The sequence below is a fragment of the Amblyomma mixtum genome, chromosome 2, assembly GCF_055824585.1.
Source record: "Amblyomma mixtum isolate Tamu chromosome 2, ASM5582458v1, whole genome shotgun sequence".
Taxonomy (NCBI): Eukaryota; Metazoa; Arthropoda; class Arachnida; order Ixodida; family Ixodidae; genus Amblyomma; species Amblyomma mixtum.
In genome coordinates this window covers 151,850,578-151,866,736 of record NC_143013.1, presented here as the reverse complement: position 1 = coordinate 151,866,736, position 16,159 = coordinate 151,850,578, and the positions used below count along the sequence as shown (strand labels likewise).

The window sequence follows — 16,159 nt, the reverse complement described above, 5'->3', positions numbered from 1 at the left end:
CTTATGCGCTAGAACATCCCATTACTCTGACACGTAACGCCTCCCACGGCGGTGACAACCTCAGGAAATACTTGCACACACCTCGTGTTTAATAACCAGGCATTGGTGCAGCAAGTCGCGCATATATGCACGTATTAAGGCGAAAAAAGCCTTTAATGCCTCATAATGTCCTCACTAAGACGTGTTAGCAAACGCGTCCGCATTTCAGATGCATGCTTAATATGGGCATAGCCAATAAATAAATAAAACCAAGTAGAAAACTGGTACACTTGGGGAATGGAACCAGGCTCTCCGGAGTACGAGACGAGCACGCTAACTACTCCGCCATGCCAGCTCGATGGTTTGGAATGAGCAAAGGCGCGCCTAGCTTATACAGCGCCTTCTTTCACTCCCATCTTCCTCCCTTCGCTTAAGGCGAGGTTCAGGTGTCCATCGAGATATGCATGACAGATTCTTTTCCTTTCCTCAAAAACCACTTTACCGTCGAGCAAGGCGTAGAGCTGAACGGGCGATGGCGTTCTGTGGACTGCCTGGCAGCGTTGTCGCGTTCCACACTTAGAGGCGAAGCTTAACATCTTAAGCACACATCAGTGACACAAGCAGCATCACTGCGCTTAAGGCTTTCACCTCAAGGCACATTAGGTGAAAGTAGTGCCCCTGTGAATTTTTTCTCCTGCCAGCCCAAACACCCTTCATGACAATCAAGAACTGTTATTGGAGTGTTTTTTAAAGAAGGAAATTGTGTAAAAATAACAAGTTCCCTATAATTGTATATAAATGTATTGCTCGAACTCTTTGCCTCCATCTATCAAAAAGTTTTGAAGAGATGATGAGCGGCGCTCAAATTTCGTATTAGCGTTAAAGAGCTCGTATCGCAGAAAAGTATGTAGCGGCGTTGCGGGCCATTGTTGGCGTTGTAAGAATATTTTTGACGGTCCCTGGAAAATTTGGGCACTCCCAAATGATGTGGTCGAGGACCACTCTCGCCCCACAGTGTGCGCATCCACCATGCCACGTTCCCGTGGCACCGCCCCGATTCGGGACGAAATTACAGTCAAATTGTTACCCAACCTCCCCGATCCGGCATACTTGTCTTTACTGAATTACATTACCTCAATCTGGCTTGGGGAAGTGCCACTTCCCATCGCTGGAAGACCGCCCTGGCCACCTTCATTCCTAAAGCTGGCAAGGCCATCAAAACGGACAACCTCCGCCCCACCTCTCTTACTTCCTGTGTGGGCAAAATCATGGAGACGATGGTGCGCGACAGGTTGTCCGAGTTCATGGAATCCAAACATCTTTTCGCAGACACCACGTTCGGGTTTCGCCCACACAGAGCTGCAAAGGATGCCCTGCTACAATTCAATCGGGCTGTCCTCGACCCCGTCGAATGTCCTCACAATGACAAAGTCGTACTCGCCTTGGATTTGAAGGGAGCATTCGACAACGTTATTCACGAGATCATTCTCACCCACCTCTCTCCAACTAACTGCGGCAGAAACACCTTTCAACACATTCGGCAATTTTGGACTGACAGGCAATCTTACATTCCAATCCAGGATAGAGAACATCGCCCTTTTCATTTAGGAACCAGGGGTACACCGCATGGCGCGGTACTCTCCGCCCTTTTATTCAATCTGGCTATGATGCGCCTACCGGCCCAGCTGGGCTCTGTCGCTGGTGTTCAGCATGCGCTGCACGCCGATCACGTCATCACCCTGTGGGCCACAGAGGGTTTCCTTGGAGACATTGAGGCCAACCTGCAGGTGGCGCCCCTCCTGCTTGGGCCTACTGTAGGCCTGCATGTAGTATGTTCTAAATAAATAAATGCGTCGGTTGAAATAAAGCAAGGGGTCTGGTTAAGGCCACGGAAATATTTTTTGACGTAGGCTCAGCTAATGTAATGCAACCAGCAACTGAACGTCGGAATGAATACAAAAGAAAATGCTTAAATATTCGAACGGTTCCAAATGAATTTCAACTGTGCTGTAAGTCAGTTGCAAGTGACCAAGGGAGTGTAAAAGAAAAATAACCTCAGCAATGCTCATGGCATATCGAACAAACGATTTTCTTCTGTAAAGTTCAATAATAAGTTTTACAGGGTTTCGTGTAATGCAAGAATAATCTGATAAGATAGGAGTTATTGATGCTAGCCACAACTGTGCTTCTAAGACGGAGTTCTCCACTTGAACGCTAATATTCAAATATGTATTGCCCATTCGGCTATGTCTGCCATAGAGTTATCACACCAATAGTTCACTTCAAACATGCCATACCTTGTAAGAGAGAAGCCAACAGCGATAGAAATCAAGGAACACCGGTGATTTTTAATTTATTTATTGATTTGATGCTTTTGTTCGATTTAGAATATTACTGAATATGTTGTCGCTTAAAGCTAATTGATTAGAAAAGCAGAATAAAAAACAACCACATGCCGCCGGTGGCATCCGAACCCACGACCTCCGAATTACGCGTCCGGTGCTCTACCGCTGAGCTACGGCGACTTTTTTTTTCTTTATTAAATCTGAGCTACGGCGACGGCTGTCAAATCTTCTAGTTTCGGGGGTATTTATGTTTACAAATAACCTAAACTTGAGAGTGTTCATCAGCGCCACCCACGTTCTTAAGCGGCGGACGTAGCACGTCCTGAGTTACCGCCGATGTTACGGAGAACGTCATCGAACGGCGAAGGTGGAAGCTGTGTGAGAACCCTCTTATGCTTCCTATGACATCAAGGCTGCGAGAACCGAGGCCCTCATATCCCACCGGCGGCATGTGGTTGTTCTTTCTTCTGCTTTTCCAATCAATTAGCTTTAAGCGACAACATATTCAGTAATATTCTAAATCGAACAAAAGCACAAAATCAATAAATTAATTAAAAATCCCCTGTGTCCTTTGGTTTCTGTGGCTGTTGGCTTCTCTCATACTTGTAACGTAGTGAGGGCCTTGGTTCTGCCAGCCCTGACGCCACAGGAAGCATAGGAGGGTTCTCACACAGCTTCCACCCGCGCCGTTCGATGACGTTCTACATCACATCAGCGGCAACTCAGGACGTGCTACGTCCGCCGCTTAAGAACGTGGGTGGCGCTGATGAACACTCTCAAGGTTAGGTTATTTGTAAACATAAATACCCCCGAAAGCAGATGATTTGACAGCCGTCGCCGTAGCTCAGCGGCAGAGCACCGGACGCGTAAATCGGAGGTCGTGGGTTCGGATCCCACCGGCGGCATGTGAGGCAATGCATATTAGTTTTATTTAAATATACTGTGGCCCAGGTTCCCATGTATGAGATGCACAAGTGAAAAAACTAAGAAGCCTTACACAATATAACAGAAAGCACTTGACTAGAGCAGTGCTTTCATGACGGCCGCTATATATTTTTTATTTTTTCTGCTGCTCCTCTTTCAAAAGGTGAAAAAGAAACAAATGAAAGAGACAGAGATCTTTGCACCAGAAGACGTTTGTGCCATCCTTTTACAGGTGGCATGCATGATATCCAGTGTTAGTGGCTCATAGGCTGTACCGGCAGGTCTTGGTGCCATTTTCCTCTGGTTAAGGTAGCGTTTGCTCGATGATGGATGAAAGCTGGTGCAATAGCACCGTGATGATACCGCTGGAGCAGCTGTACAGAGCTTGACTGCGGGCACATTTGAAGAAAGACTGCATTACAGCCATGCTTTCGTAAGCATCATCACAGAAGCCACATCCCACTGCAACATATAGCTGTTCAGCCGAACCTAATCATAAGTCGATGCTAATGATTAACTACCCATGGCTCGAATAGTTCGCAAAAAAATGGTTTACAAAGTCAGTCATGCTTTTACTAGGGCGATTATTGGCGAATCACGTTATACTTATATCGCCTGAGAGTAAAAATTTAGGAATGATATAAATGTACTGAATGCAATTCAAATAAAATGAGAACAAACCTTCCATTATGTGAATATCTCAGCTGCACTGCAATGGAATGGTTCTGCTATACTTAGTCGCCGTTTCGTTGACCACAGGTACTAAGTACCACAGCACTTGATGTGACTTCGGCATAGAACGGGCAATTCTTCATATCTAGTGAGCACTCAGGCAGCAGAATCAAAAGACGCACGCCGCTACAAGCATTTTTCGTCCTAATGGTCTACTTTTCACGGGCTGCTCCTTTTCTGTCAGAATAACAAACCAAGACGCACCCCATAGTTCTCAGCGTGCAACGAAACTCTATCACATAACTTCTTCGCCTAGGAGTAGACGCAAAACGCGCAAGGCGACGGGTTAAAAGTCCGTGGTTGGCAAGCAAAGAATCCCGAACTCAGGAGCGTCCCCTTGCAGATGACGGCTTGTGCGGTGGACAGGAGTCAAGTCGTCCGGTGAATGACTAAAGGGCTGGCGTCGCGACTTGCTGGGGGTGTCCGGTACATGCAAGGCTACCCCGCACCTCCACCAGATGTCACGCTGTAGTGACGGCAATCCAGCAGTCTGGAAGACAGCAATAAAACTAGCAAACGAAGCTCTTTATTTGGGCTGACTTGCGCCCGCAAAAAAACTGAATCACTCGGCGGCGGCGTAAGCAAGGAACGTGCTCGTCAGTCGTCGAACTACGAATGCCCGCTGCTCGCGGTATCGTTCATTTTAAAGCCGGCAAGGAAACTTCGAGATAACAGGTCGAGATCTAGAGTTATCTGGAAACACGTAGATGCAGGTCTTCATGGCTGTGATCAATCGAGATTAGTCCGGTAGCTTCTCGCGTCACGAACAAAAATGACAACACCCCTTTCCTGCGGCCTTGCGCGAACGAACGGACACTACCATGATACGTGGCAATATTTTTATTTATTTATACAACACTGCAGGCCGTTGAGGCCCAAGCAGGAATGGGATAAACATACAGAGAACTCCGACGAGCAGAAGACGACGCCAACAGCAGAATTCAGTAGAAGCGATACGGAGCATGAAAATAAAACAAATTGAAACAAACAACAGACAATAGTTACCGGTCAAGTACTTGTTCAATGGCGGAAAGCACATTTTAGGATACAAACACATGAGGGGGTAGGTTGTTCCATTCTGCTAGAGTTCGAGGAAAGAAAGAATATTTAAAGTTATTGGTGCGGGCAAACAAAGGAGATAATTTATGCGGGTGGCAATGCCTTGTTACTCTAGTTGGTGGAGGCTTCACAAACAATGAAAGGACAAGACGGAACTGAGAATGGTAGAGTTTAAAGAGGAATTCAATTCTTGCTAGCTTTCTCCAGTACTCTAAGGGTTTGATGTTGTTGATTGTCATTAATTCAGATGGGGAGTCATGTCGTCGGTACCGTTTATATATGAAGCGAACTGCTGATCTTTGAATCCGTTCAAGTTTGCGAATGTCTTTTTTAGTGAAAGGGTCCCAAACCTCGCATGCGTACTGCAGTTTAGATTTGATCAGTGTGTTGTAGGCCAGAAGCTTTACATGGGAGGGGCTGTATTTGAGTCTGTGTCTTAACTGGCCGAGTTTGCGGCGCGCCGAGGAGCAGATATTGTCAACTTGAGCGGACCAGCTTAAATGTTCTGTAATCGTTACACCCAAATATTTAAAACAGTCAGTTTGAGTTATGGTAATCTGCTTGATAGTGTACTGGTGAGCAAGAGGAGGCTTTTTGCTTGTGATACGCATGAAAACCGTTTTATCAGGATTCAGTTTCATATCCCAGCGATCACACCAACTGGAAACAGCATTAAGAGTTTCGTTAAGCACAGCCTGATCATTGCTATTTTTAACAGCCTTGAGGAGCAAGCAGTCATCCGCAAATAATTTAATACTGACGCTTTCATGTATGACGGAGGTTAAGTCGTTTACATAAATTAAGAAAAGAAGAGGGCCTAGGACGCTGCCCTGCGGGACACCAGAATTGACAGAGAGGACGTCGGAACGGTGCCCTTCGAAATCAACAAATTGCTGGCGCTTATCAAGATATGACGATACCCAGTCAACTACAGTTCGTGGCAAACCCAGCTCGTCAAGTTTGAATAACAGACCGGAATGAGTAACCTTATCGAATGCCTTGCTGAATATAACGTCAATCTGACTGGAACTATCGAGAACGGAGGAAAACGAATGAATTGTGGAAACTAGTTGTGTGGTTGTCGACAAGCCTTTGCGGAAACCGTGCAGATAAGGAGAGAGTATGTTTTTACTATCGAGGAAATCAGTGATGTAGTTGGAAATGATATGTTCAATGAGTTTGCATGAAGTGCTGATGAGAGATATCGGTCGGTAGTTGGTTAACTGAGAGCGGTCACCTTTGTTAAATACAGGCACGACACGTGCGAGCCTCCAGTCAGATGGAACATCGGCACTAGAAAAAGACAAACGAAAAATGGCAACAAGACACCGGGCAAGCGATTCAGCGCAACGGCGCAAGAAGGCGTTTGGAATACCATCAGGGCCGCACGATGATTTAGGATTCAGATTTAGGAGCATAGAGAAGATGCCCTCACAGGATATATATTCTGGGCTGACACTGCTCGTGCCGTTAAAACTAGAGGGTCGGGGGCGGGAATCTGAAAAAACTGACTCAAAGAAAAGATTAAATTCTGTGGCTATCTGAGGCTTGTCGCGGAAGGTTTTTTTGCCGGTCTTGATGTGATCGATAGATTTGCGTGTATCAGAGGTAAGGTGGCGCCAGAATTTGGCAGGATCGCTCTTGATGAACTGCGGTAATGTGGAAGAAAAATAAAACTGCTTACTAGAGCGAAGTTTTTCTGCAAGTAAAGATCTTAAGTTTAAAAGCGCAGGGTTGTTCTTCGTGTGCTTTCTGAGCCTTTTTACTCTGCGTAATAAATGAATTATTTCGCGGCTGATCCATGGGTTTTTACGACGCACATTCTTAGTTTTGCTCGGAATGAAGTGGTGAATACAGAAATGGCAAGCAGATTTTAACTTATTCCATAGATTATTGACATCATTTCCCGTGAATTTTTCTAAGGCCATTTCGAGGCAATCAAGAACTGACTCATCGTTAGCCCCACTAAAGTCTTTAACTGTGCTCCTGTTTCGAGTAGACGAGTTATTCCATGCGTGTATTCTGTATGTGAAAACTACAAGCTTATGATCTGATATTCCGTCTTCAACTGCAACACTAACATCATCGAGAGATCTGGTATGAAAGATAAGGTCTAAAACAGATGATGATGTTCCCTGCACTCTGGTTGGAATATTAACCGCTTGGGTAAGGTCACAAGCAAGCATGATATCTGAGAGGATACTTTCACGGAGAGAATTCGATGATATGTCGGGCCAAGCAATGTCAGGTAGGTTGAAGTCTCCGGCTATTAGTATGCAACTTTTACTTTTGCAATATTTAATAAGGTGGATATGCATTTTGTTCAGGAAGTCTATGGACGCAGAGGGCGGACGGTATACTGCAAATAATATAAATGAGTGTCCATTGTAGTTTATTCGTAGGCAAAGACTTTCATGGTGAACGACTTGTTGTATCTAAAAACGACCAGCATTAATTGTATCAAATGCATTTGAAATGGAATTAGTCTATGCGAAAACGTTTCAAAGTGAAGATATAGTCCATTTTAATAAATTACGTACTTTCTGTATCTAATATCTTTATTTACTGTTGGAAGTAGAAATAGACTGAAACACAGAAACATTTGGTAATGCGAATAAATGCCTAAAATAATCTCTGTAGGCGAACGCTTCAAAGCTATTTAAGCAACCTTGAACAGTAAGCATACATTAGCAGTCAAATTCTCTTAGCCGAGTATAATCTTTTAACATTTGCTGATAGGAACGTAATACGATTTCCTTACTGCTTTCTGTGTACTCCTGTCAGTAAAAATATGCTACAATCCTACAGGACGCTTTATCATGCAAATCAGAGTCTAAATAATTAAGTTCTCTAGCCTAATATGTCAATGCAACTAATGCAACCTTGACCCGCGAAACAAACATTAGCGGTCACAATTTCTGAGTCGCACATATTCTATTAAGCTTTGTTGACAGGAAGTTCCTACAATTTTGTACTACTTTGTATACTGTTGTCAATAGAAATGTACTAGAAACTAAATTAGCATTTTTGGTCATGGGAATAAATGCCTCAAAAAATCAAGTACTGTAGCCGTCAACTTCAATGCAGCAACTAAGCGAACCTTCAAGACAAAACTAAAATGAGCAATCACATTCTCATAGCCGAGCACAAATTGTGGTATTTCAGAAATTGCAGCTCACTTTTGTCAATGCCAGCCTTACTGCTTTCGTATTTTAGAGAGCGAAAAAAAAAGGTAAAGTTCATAACAGAACATTTACTCGGGAAATCAGAAATGTGCCTTGAATTGAAAACATTTAGTGGCACTTTAGTGCATGAAGTATTGTTCGAAAAACGTTCCCAGCAAATGAAATAATTTGGGTACAAAGTGATTAAGTTGATAAAATAATCAAGTGTTATTGCCTCGCACTTCATGCAAATTAATATTACTTTCTATGCAAAATTAGGAGTTAGCGTTATATTGTGCTACTTATGCAACATGATGAGTTCGCTATAGCAAAGTACTTTGCGTGATGGCTCATTCTACACGAACACAGTGCTTTCTGCCGTGTATTCGGCCTTAAATTCTATACTGAGGCAGTAATTAAACAGATGTAACATTTCAAAACTAACAGAGAGTTTTAGCATAGCTGTAGAACCGCTCTGCCAGTTCGGTAAGACGTCGGTGTTGCTACTGATGCAATTCTTGATGGGTCGTATTTTAACATGCAGTCGTAGTTGCATTAATTTAGACTACGAGGGCACAAAAACTCTCCAGTGTTAATAGCGCTTCGCTCTGGGATTTCAGAGATTGTTGTTGCGAGCTGGAAAAACAATTGAAGTTGAGCAGCCCGTCGATGTGCTTATACGCTATTTAATGACACGTTCTCGCCCATTCAAAAGGCGCCCAAAATATACCTCTAGCTTCAGGAGAACTCCTTTTGGAACCTACCCCACAAGCACACTCTCTTCCCCTCACACTACCCTTCGCACTTCCCGATATGTGAAAACGCCCAGTCCGCTTGGTGCCACTCCACGTGGGAGTGCCTAATTTAAACTCCCTCGATACCTTCCTCCCCTAGCGACCAGAAACGGCTGATCGCACGGCACTGAAAACCCTGCCCGCAAACGGCTCTACCGCTTCGCGCTCTGAGGTAATTCTGAGCAACGTGTGCAGGCTTACAGCTTCGTAAACTCAAGTCGCTTCGTTCCTGAGCGGCCGTAGAAGGCAATATTAATTTTTATTTTTGTTAATTTGGGGGGGGGGGGGGGGTCGCTGCCACCATAATACGAATATACATCGGGAATGAAGCACAAGAGTGGAGCAGGGACGCGGGTAATAGAATCGAGGTTGGTTAAAGTGTTTTCTTATAATTTACGGATGGGTGTAGTTGATTTTCTGAGGCCGATTCTACAAAGCCGAGTAGAGAGATAACTGGTAACAGCGGCCCGCTGTACTGAACTTGGATAACAGAGGTTTTGCAGGAGGGCGCTGCATGGCAATTAGAGCATTTTAAGCCCTCATTCTTCAGTTGTTACATTTTTCACTATAACTGAGCAACAGAGGAGGTTCCAGTATAGAAAAAGCTAGGTTGTGAGCAACCCCCGCTATGAGCACCGCTAAAGCACCAGCGCAGTGCCTCTTCCGCATCTCCAGTTGCATCCCCTTCCACGCAAAACACGGTACGAAGCTGTAGCGAGGGAAAACGTCGACGTGAGGCAGAGCAGAGGACAGCGAAAGGCAGAGGCAAACATCAATGTAGCACACAAAATACTACGGTAGCGAGACTGCCAGCAGGAATCACTCGCGCAAAGAGCGTGCAAGGTGTCTAATGGTTGGATTAAAATGCACTGAAAAGAGAGGCGATGGTGCAGCGCGGGCTTGCAAATTTCGCATGTCACTTTGTTGCGGCGTGCGAACGCTCGCGTTCCCAAGGTACACGCACGTGCAATAAGTGACATGGGGTAAGCTGTGCAGATTACACAAAACCACACAATGTGCGAAAATAACAACCGAAACCGTAGCGTTCGCCAACGTCATCATCATTTCTGATTCTGCGATGCAGTTACGAGGGGCTTGGCTATAGCCTCCGAACTCGGTAGAAAGTGGAACGGTGCAGCGGCCGTGGCGCTCTGCATGACCCCAGCTGCGTGGCTTGTAACTGCCCGCTTTCCAAAGCTTTCTTTCGCAGCGCCGCCAGAAACAGATGGTTGTGAGTAGTCGCACCTTTTCAGCTAAGTCATTGTCGCCTTGCTGACTACGAAATTGAAACAAAACATTTCGTCCTTTAATGCAGCAATTATGCGGCAAAAAGAGCTTTACCAATTATTTTTTAGACCATTTAACGTTAGGCGACATTGGCGCCCCGTTTCCTGTCGATGGTGGCGGATTGGGCGCCTCATGCATAATATTCGCCGCGCGCTACACTACCTTTTTTAGCACGCTGAAACGGCTCATTGTAAACGAGTTCCGACGGTTGCTTGTGTGTACGGCCCCGTTAGTGTTGCGGTTGCGTGACTGAATTCGGAAAGCGACAGATGGCTCCTGCGCTAAGGAAGACGTTCTTGCGCGCATGAAGTTCTCGAAAACTGCTGGCACACACTGTACCTAAAGTCACGCCGGAGAGGTCGGCGCCCTATGCCGATAGCGAAAACGGCTTGCCGTGATTTCTAACGAATGTAAGTGCAGAACTGGAAAATGACTTCTGCGATGTGTCGAAGTGATGAATGAGGGCTGGCAATGAATTTGTTTGGTCTTTACGTCTTGTTAGCAGTGTTACCTATAGTAGAAAGTTTGAAATAGACGTAGGAACTAAAGAAGTTTGGAAAAGGCTACGAGGATGACCATAAGCATGACTTGTATTAACCCAAGAATAGAGAAGATAAAGAAGTATTCGGTGAGGTGGGAGAAGATGATGGCCAGTACGATAAGGATGACGTACACCAAAGCCAAGGTTATAAAAGAACGAGGGATAGTGTAGCCAAAGGGGAGGTGTTCACGAAGCGCGGCTACGGCCGCTTATCTGCTTTTTGTTTTTCAGCCAGCGTCCGCTTCGGCAGGCGCGTTTGTGTCTGCGACGTAAGTCTTTTCTTTTTCCTCTCATCTTTTAACTTTCCTCTATCTGCACGTGGCAGCGGCGGCGGTTCGGCTGGAGCCAGTTGGCAAGCCCGTGCAATTTCCTTTTTATCCTTCTCTCAGTCGCCACAACAACAGTCCGAGGGGGAAGGGGAGGGGCGGTGAGAACAGAGAAACGGAGGTTTCGAAACGAAAAAACTCCTCAACTCGAAGAGAGCAACGCCGGCTACTTCACGGTAATCTCGAGTTCTACGGCGTCGCACCGTAGACTTTCTGCCATTTCTGAGCCCGTTCCGCGGATTCAACGGCTGTTGCAACCACCTCCTACGGCCAGGGGTGCCTCAAGCCCTGTTATCCACGCCAACATCGCCAGCATCGCCTCCACGGGCTCCTGGGCCGGGGGTTCGTGCGACGCCGCCAACGACGCCGCCAGCGACGCCAGCCTGAATACTCAGGACGCCACTTCGACGCCGGTTACCTAGATCCCACTGACTGGGCCCAGGCAACGCTTCATCAGCACCGAACAGTGAACACGAACGCCGAACGATAGTAGACTGGATGTTCCCGGGCCGTGTGCATTGGGTTTTGTGTTAGTTTTGTTAGTTTTGTGAGCTGGTGTTTGTGTCGCGTAGAGTGTATTAAATGTGCGTGTGTGTGGGTACACCTGTCACCTGGTCCATTCTTTCGGCCCGAGTGTTCTCGGGGGATCCGTGACGCGCAATGAGCTGAAAAATGCGACCACCACGCGATCGTTTGCATACAGAAGGTGTTCTGACGCGCTCGCTTATGTGATAGAGTGTGATATGTGATCGTTATGTGATAGAATTTCGTTGCGCGCTGAGAACTATGGGGTGCGTCTTGGTTTGTTATTCCGACTGAAAAGGAGCAGCCCGTGAAAAGTACACCATTAGGACGAAAAATGCTTGTAGCGGCGTGCGTCTTTTGATTCTGCTGCCTCAGTGCTCACTGGATATGCAGAATTGCCCGTTCTACGCCAAACTCACATCAAGTGCTGTGGTACTTAGTACATGTGGTCAACGAAACGGCGATTAAAAATAGCAGAACCATTCCATTGCAGTGCAGCTGAGATAATAACATAATGGAAGTTTTGTTCTCATTTTATTTGAATTGCATTCAGTACACTTAAGTCATTCCCCAATTTTTTGTCTCAAGCGATAAAAGTATAACGTAATTCGCGAATAATTGCCCTAAAGAAAGTATGACTGACTTTGTAAACCATTTTTAATCGAACTGTTCGAGCCATGGGTAGTTAATCATTAGCATCCATTTACGATTAGATTGGGCTGAACAGCTCTATGTTGTAATGGGATGTGGCTTCTGTGATGATGCTTACGAAAGCATGGCTCTAATGTAGCCTTTTTTTCAAATGCGCCCGCTGTCAAGCTCTGTACAGCTGCTCCAGTGGTATCATCACGGTGCTATTGCACCAGCTTTCATCCATCATCGAGCCAATGCTACCTTTACCTGAGGAAAATGGCACCAAGACCTGGTGGTGCAGCCTATGAGCCACTAATACTGGATATCATGCATGCCACCTCTAAAGTGGCAGCAGAAAAAAGGAAATATATGTAGCGGCTGTCATGAAAGCACTGCTCTAGTCAAGTGCATTCTGTTATATTGTGTAATGCTTTTTAGTTTTTTCACCTATGCATCTCATGCTTGGGAACCTTGGCCGCAGTACATATCAAATAAAACGAATATGCGCTTCCTGACAATAATATAGTTGCATAAAAGCAGCAATTAAGTTTTATTGGTTTACGTCACTAGTACCTGCCTCTTACAAGGTATGGCATGTTCGAAGTGAACCATTGGTGTAATAACTCTATGGCAGACATAGCCGAATGGGCAATACATATTTTAATATTAGCGTTCAAGTGGAGCACTCTGTCTTAGAAGCACATTTACGGCTAGCATCTATAACTCCTATCTTACCAGATTATCCTTGCATTACAGGAATCCCTGTAAAGCTTATTATTGAAGCTTTACAGAAGAAAATCGTTTATTCGATATGTCATGAGCATTGCTGAGGTAATTTTTCTTTTACACTACCTTTGTCACTTGCAATTGACTTACTGTACAGTTGAAATTCATTTGGAACCATTCGAATATTTATTCATTCCTGTTTTTATTGATTCCCACATTCAGTTGCTGGTTGCATTACACAAGCTGAGCCTACGTCAATAAATATTGTCGTGACCTTAACCAGACTTCTTGCTTTACTTGAACCGACGCATTTGATTTTGCCTCTCTGCCGAGCCATCAAGGTTTGCAATATGCCGTGCAAATCACTTCAGTTACTTTCACGGCGCATTTAATGTTGCAGTTGGTGACAGGTAATTGCCTTAAGAATAACCTGAGTACTCACTTTTATCTTCATTGGTACACTTGTTTACTTGTGTTCCTTGAATTCTTGACCTAAATAAATATGGGCAGGCCTCAGTGCTGGAGAGATGCGCTGCGGGACGAACAAAAAACTACGTGTTCAGCTGCTTCCTTATGGGCACGTTGCTGAGGCTTTTATCGCTAGTATATTTATGCGGCTTTACTCGCAAGCATTGTTTCTGACGCAGTGTGTGCCTTAATATGGTGATTCATTTGCTTTAGAGAGTGCAACTCTGGTTGCCCGACAAAGTTGCTCGCCTGTATAGTCTTGTTCACACATTTTGCCCCAACAGCTCATATAGCTCCAAATGGTGCTATATTATCTACATGCAGGTAAATAAAATGAACAGGAAGAGAAGTTAAGTTACTTTCCCCTAGCTGCTTTAAGAGAAAGAAACGTGCTCAAGTCATATTGCAGTGTGTTTATGCTACTGCTTTTTAGAACAAAAGCTGCCTGAATTTTTGTACAGACCAGTCAAAAAACGCGGGAAATAATTTTCATATCTGATGGCCTGCATGTTACGTTCACATGAATATCTCCTCTTGGTAGCCGTATTTCACACAACATGGTAATGTCAGTTAATGTAAATATCAGTCGGCCTTCGAATATGGCAGCAGAATTGAACACAAGAGCATGTTATAGCTTTTTCTTGTTCAAAGAAGCGTTATATTAGGTTCTAGCCTTGTGACTGCTGCTTATGCTGTTATTCGGCAACCTTATCAAACTGAATCAGGGTGCTGCGTTGTAGAGCATATTTACCTCTTTATTTTCTAAAAGAAGTTACTATAGCTGTATACCTGGAATCGTTTCTTATGCAGTTCTCTTGCCGCTGCATTCCGCCATGGAGGTGGCTACCTGTTGGTGCTGTTGATGCACATATCTCATCCATAGGACGCTACCTCTTCCTGCTGGTGATGCAGACAAGTAACATAAAGCAGGCTGCCTGATATCAGAGACAAGTGTCAGGATGGCACGCCAAATACCAAACCAGCAAGGTCACTTAAGTATTCCTGTGCTTATGCATGTCTACTAAAATCAGCTCAAAGCTTGATCCCTACATCGATGTGGACTGTTCACATACCTTTAGCACCCTGTTCGAGTTTTAATTCACTAGTGTTTCAGCTTTTAATGTTCTTACAATTGAGTAAGCATTGTTTCAATCTGTGGGATTTTTTGGCCGTTTTAGAGAGGCGTCTGTGTATGCATGCATAGCGTTTTCCACAGGTTTGTTATGTGGCTCATTGAACCTTCATGTTACACAATCAATTAATTCACTTCTGTGTTCTTCAGGGAAGGGACTAGTATTTATATACACCAGGTGTTTCTGGGAAGACAAAGAAGTTTATAGAAATAAGATTTCTGCGGCATAGTTTTACTAGTGTTAGCAAATACCAGAAAGCTGGTGCCTTGTATTTAGTAAACTGGTTAACTAACTTCTTATAATTAACTTTTAACTAACGCAGCTGAGAAACTGGTTGCAATTAAGATTTGTACCCAGTCGTTAGTAGTAGCCATATCAATTTTTGGTATTTACAAAACACGATTACCCTCACCGCTTTCGTTCAAGAAAATATGGTGGCATCGTGCGAAAATACATGCGTATTTGAAAGCATACAGGCAAAGCGACTCCCCCAATCCATCTAACTGCTACAAATCTCTTAATTGCAGCTAGACGGCTAGCTCTCGTAGTTGAAAGGTTTATTAATAAAACTTAGTTAAACAGCGTACTACTCAAGACGATTGACTAATTTTCTGGTGCCCGCCAACACTGGTAACGCTATGCTGAAAAACCCATATTTTGACCCGAAAAGCTATTTTTCGAAAATTACATAGTCTTCCATGAAACACCTTGTATAAATGTATATTGCCACTTGGTGGTGGCTTCAGTCCGGGGAACAGGAAAACCACAAGAATGGTTTCCAAACGAAACTCTTTATTTGCGCCGGCTTGCGCCCGCAAAACATTGAATCACTCGGCGGCGGCGTAGAAACAAGCCTGATCAGCCGTCGTCGAACAGAATGCCGGTCGCTCTCGGCCATGCTCTTTTTAAAGCTGATAGCGAACTTTCGAGATAAAGCTTGGAAAGTTACTAGAATAGTTTGGCACTACGTAGAATTGTATTCGCCTGGATGCGATAAATCGAGATAAGTCTAGGCGTGTCTTGCATCACAAACAAAGCGATCAAGCGGTGTGCCGGGAGCTTTGAAGAATGAACAAACACTACCAACATTCGCGGCTTTACTCCCCTCTCAAAGGGGCATCGACCCGATGTTTAGTACATAATGCGGCCACAAAAAGCTAAAACGGAATGCGCGAAAACAAACACCAAGAGTGTAAACACAACGTCCTTTAGCGCACATAATAAGGCTTTATCCGGACGACATGGACAACTTATCGTCGTACGCGGCGTCGCTGGGACGCAACCATTTCTTCAGGGACGACTTCATAGTCCAGTTCACCTAGCCGACGAAGAACCTTGTACGGGCCGAAGTAGTGTTGCAATAGTTTTTCACTCAATCCGTGGCGGCGAATGGGCGTCTAAACCCAGACGCGGACTCCTGGCTTGTATTCTTTTTTGCGTCTTCGTAGGTTGTAGTGTCCGGCGTCGGGGCGCTGCTGGTTCTCGATCCGAAATCTGGCAAATCTTCGGGCTTCTTCTGCGCG

At 44.9% G+C, this 16,159-nt stretch overlaps 1 protein-coding gene across 1 annotated transcript in view; it reads left to right on the top strand.

Moving 5' to 3' along the window:
• LOC149361286 (uncharacterized) overlaps window positions 1–14,773 on the top strand; it is a 37,795-nt gene extending 23,022 nt beyond the window's left edge. The window contains exon 2 of the mRNA XM_089569493.1: window positions 14,314–14,773. Coding sequence (XP_089425619.1) covers window positions 14,314–14,386 — 73 coding nt within the window. The 3' untranslated portion in view covers window positions 14,387–14,773. The remainder of the gene's footprint in view (window positions 1–14,313) is intronic.
• Window positions 14,774–16,159: the final 1,386 nt, after the last annotated feature.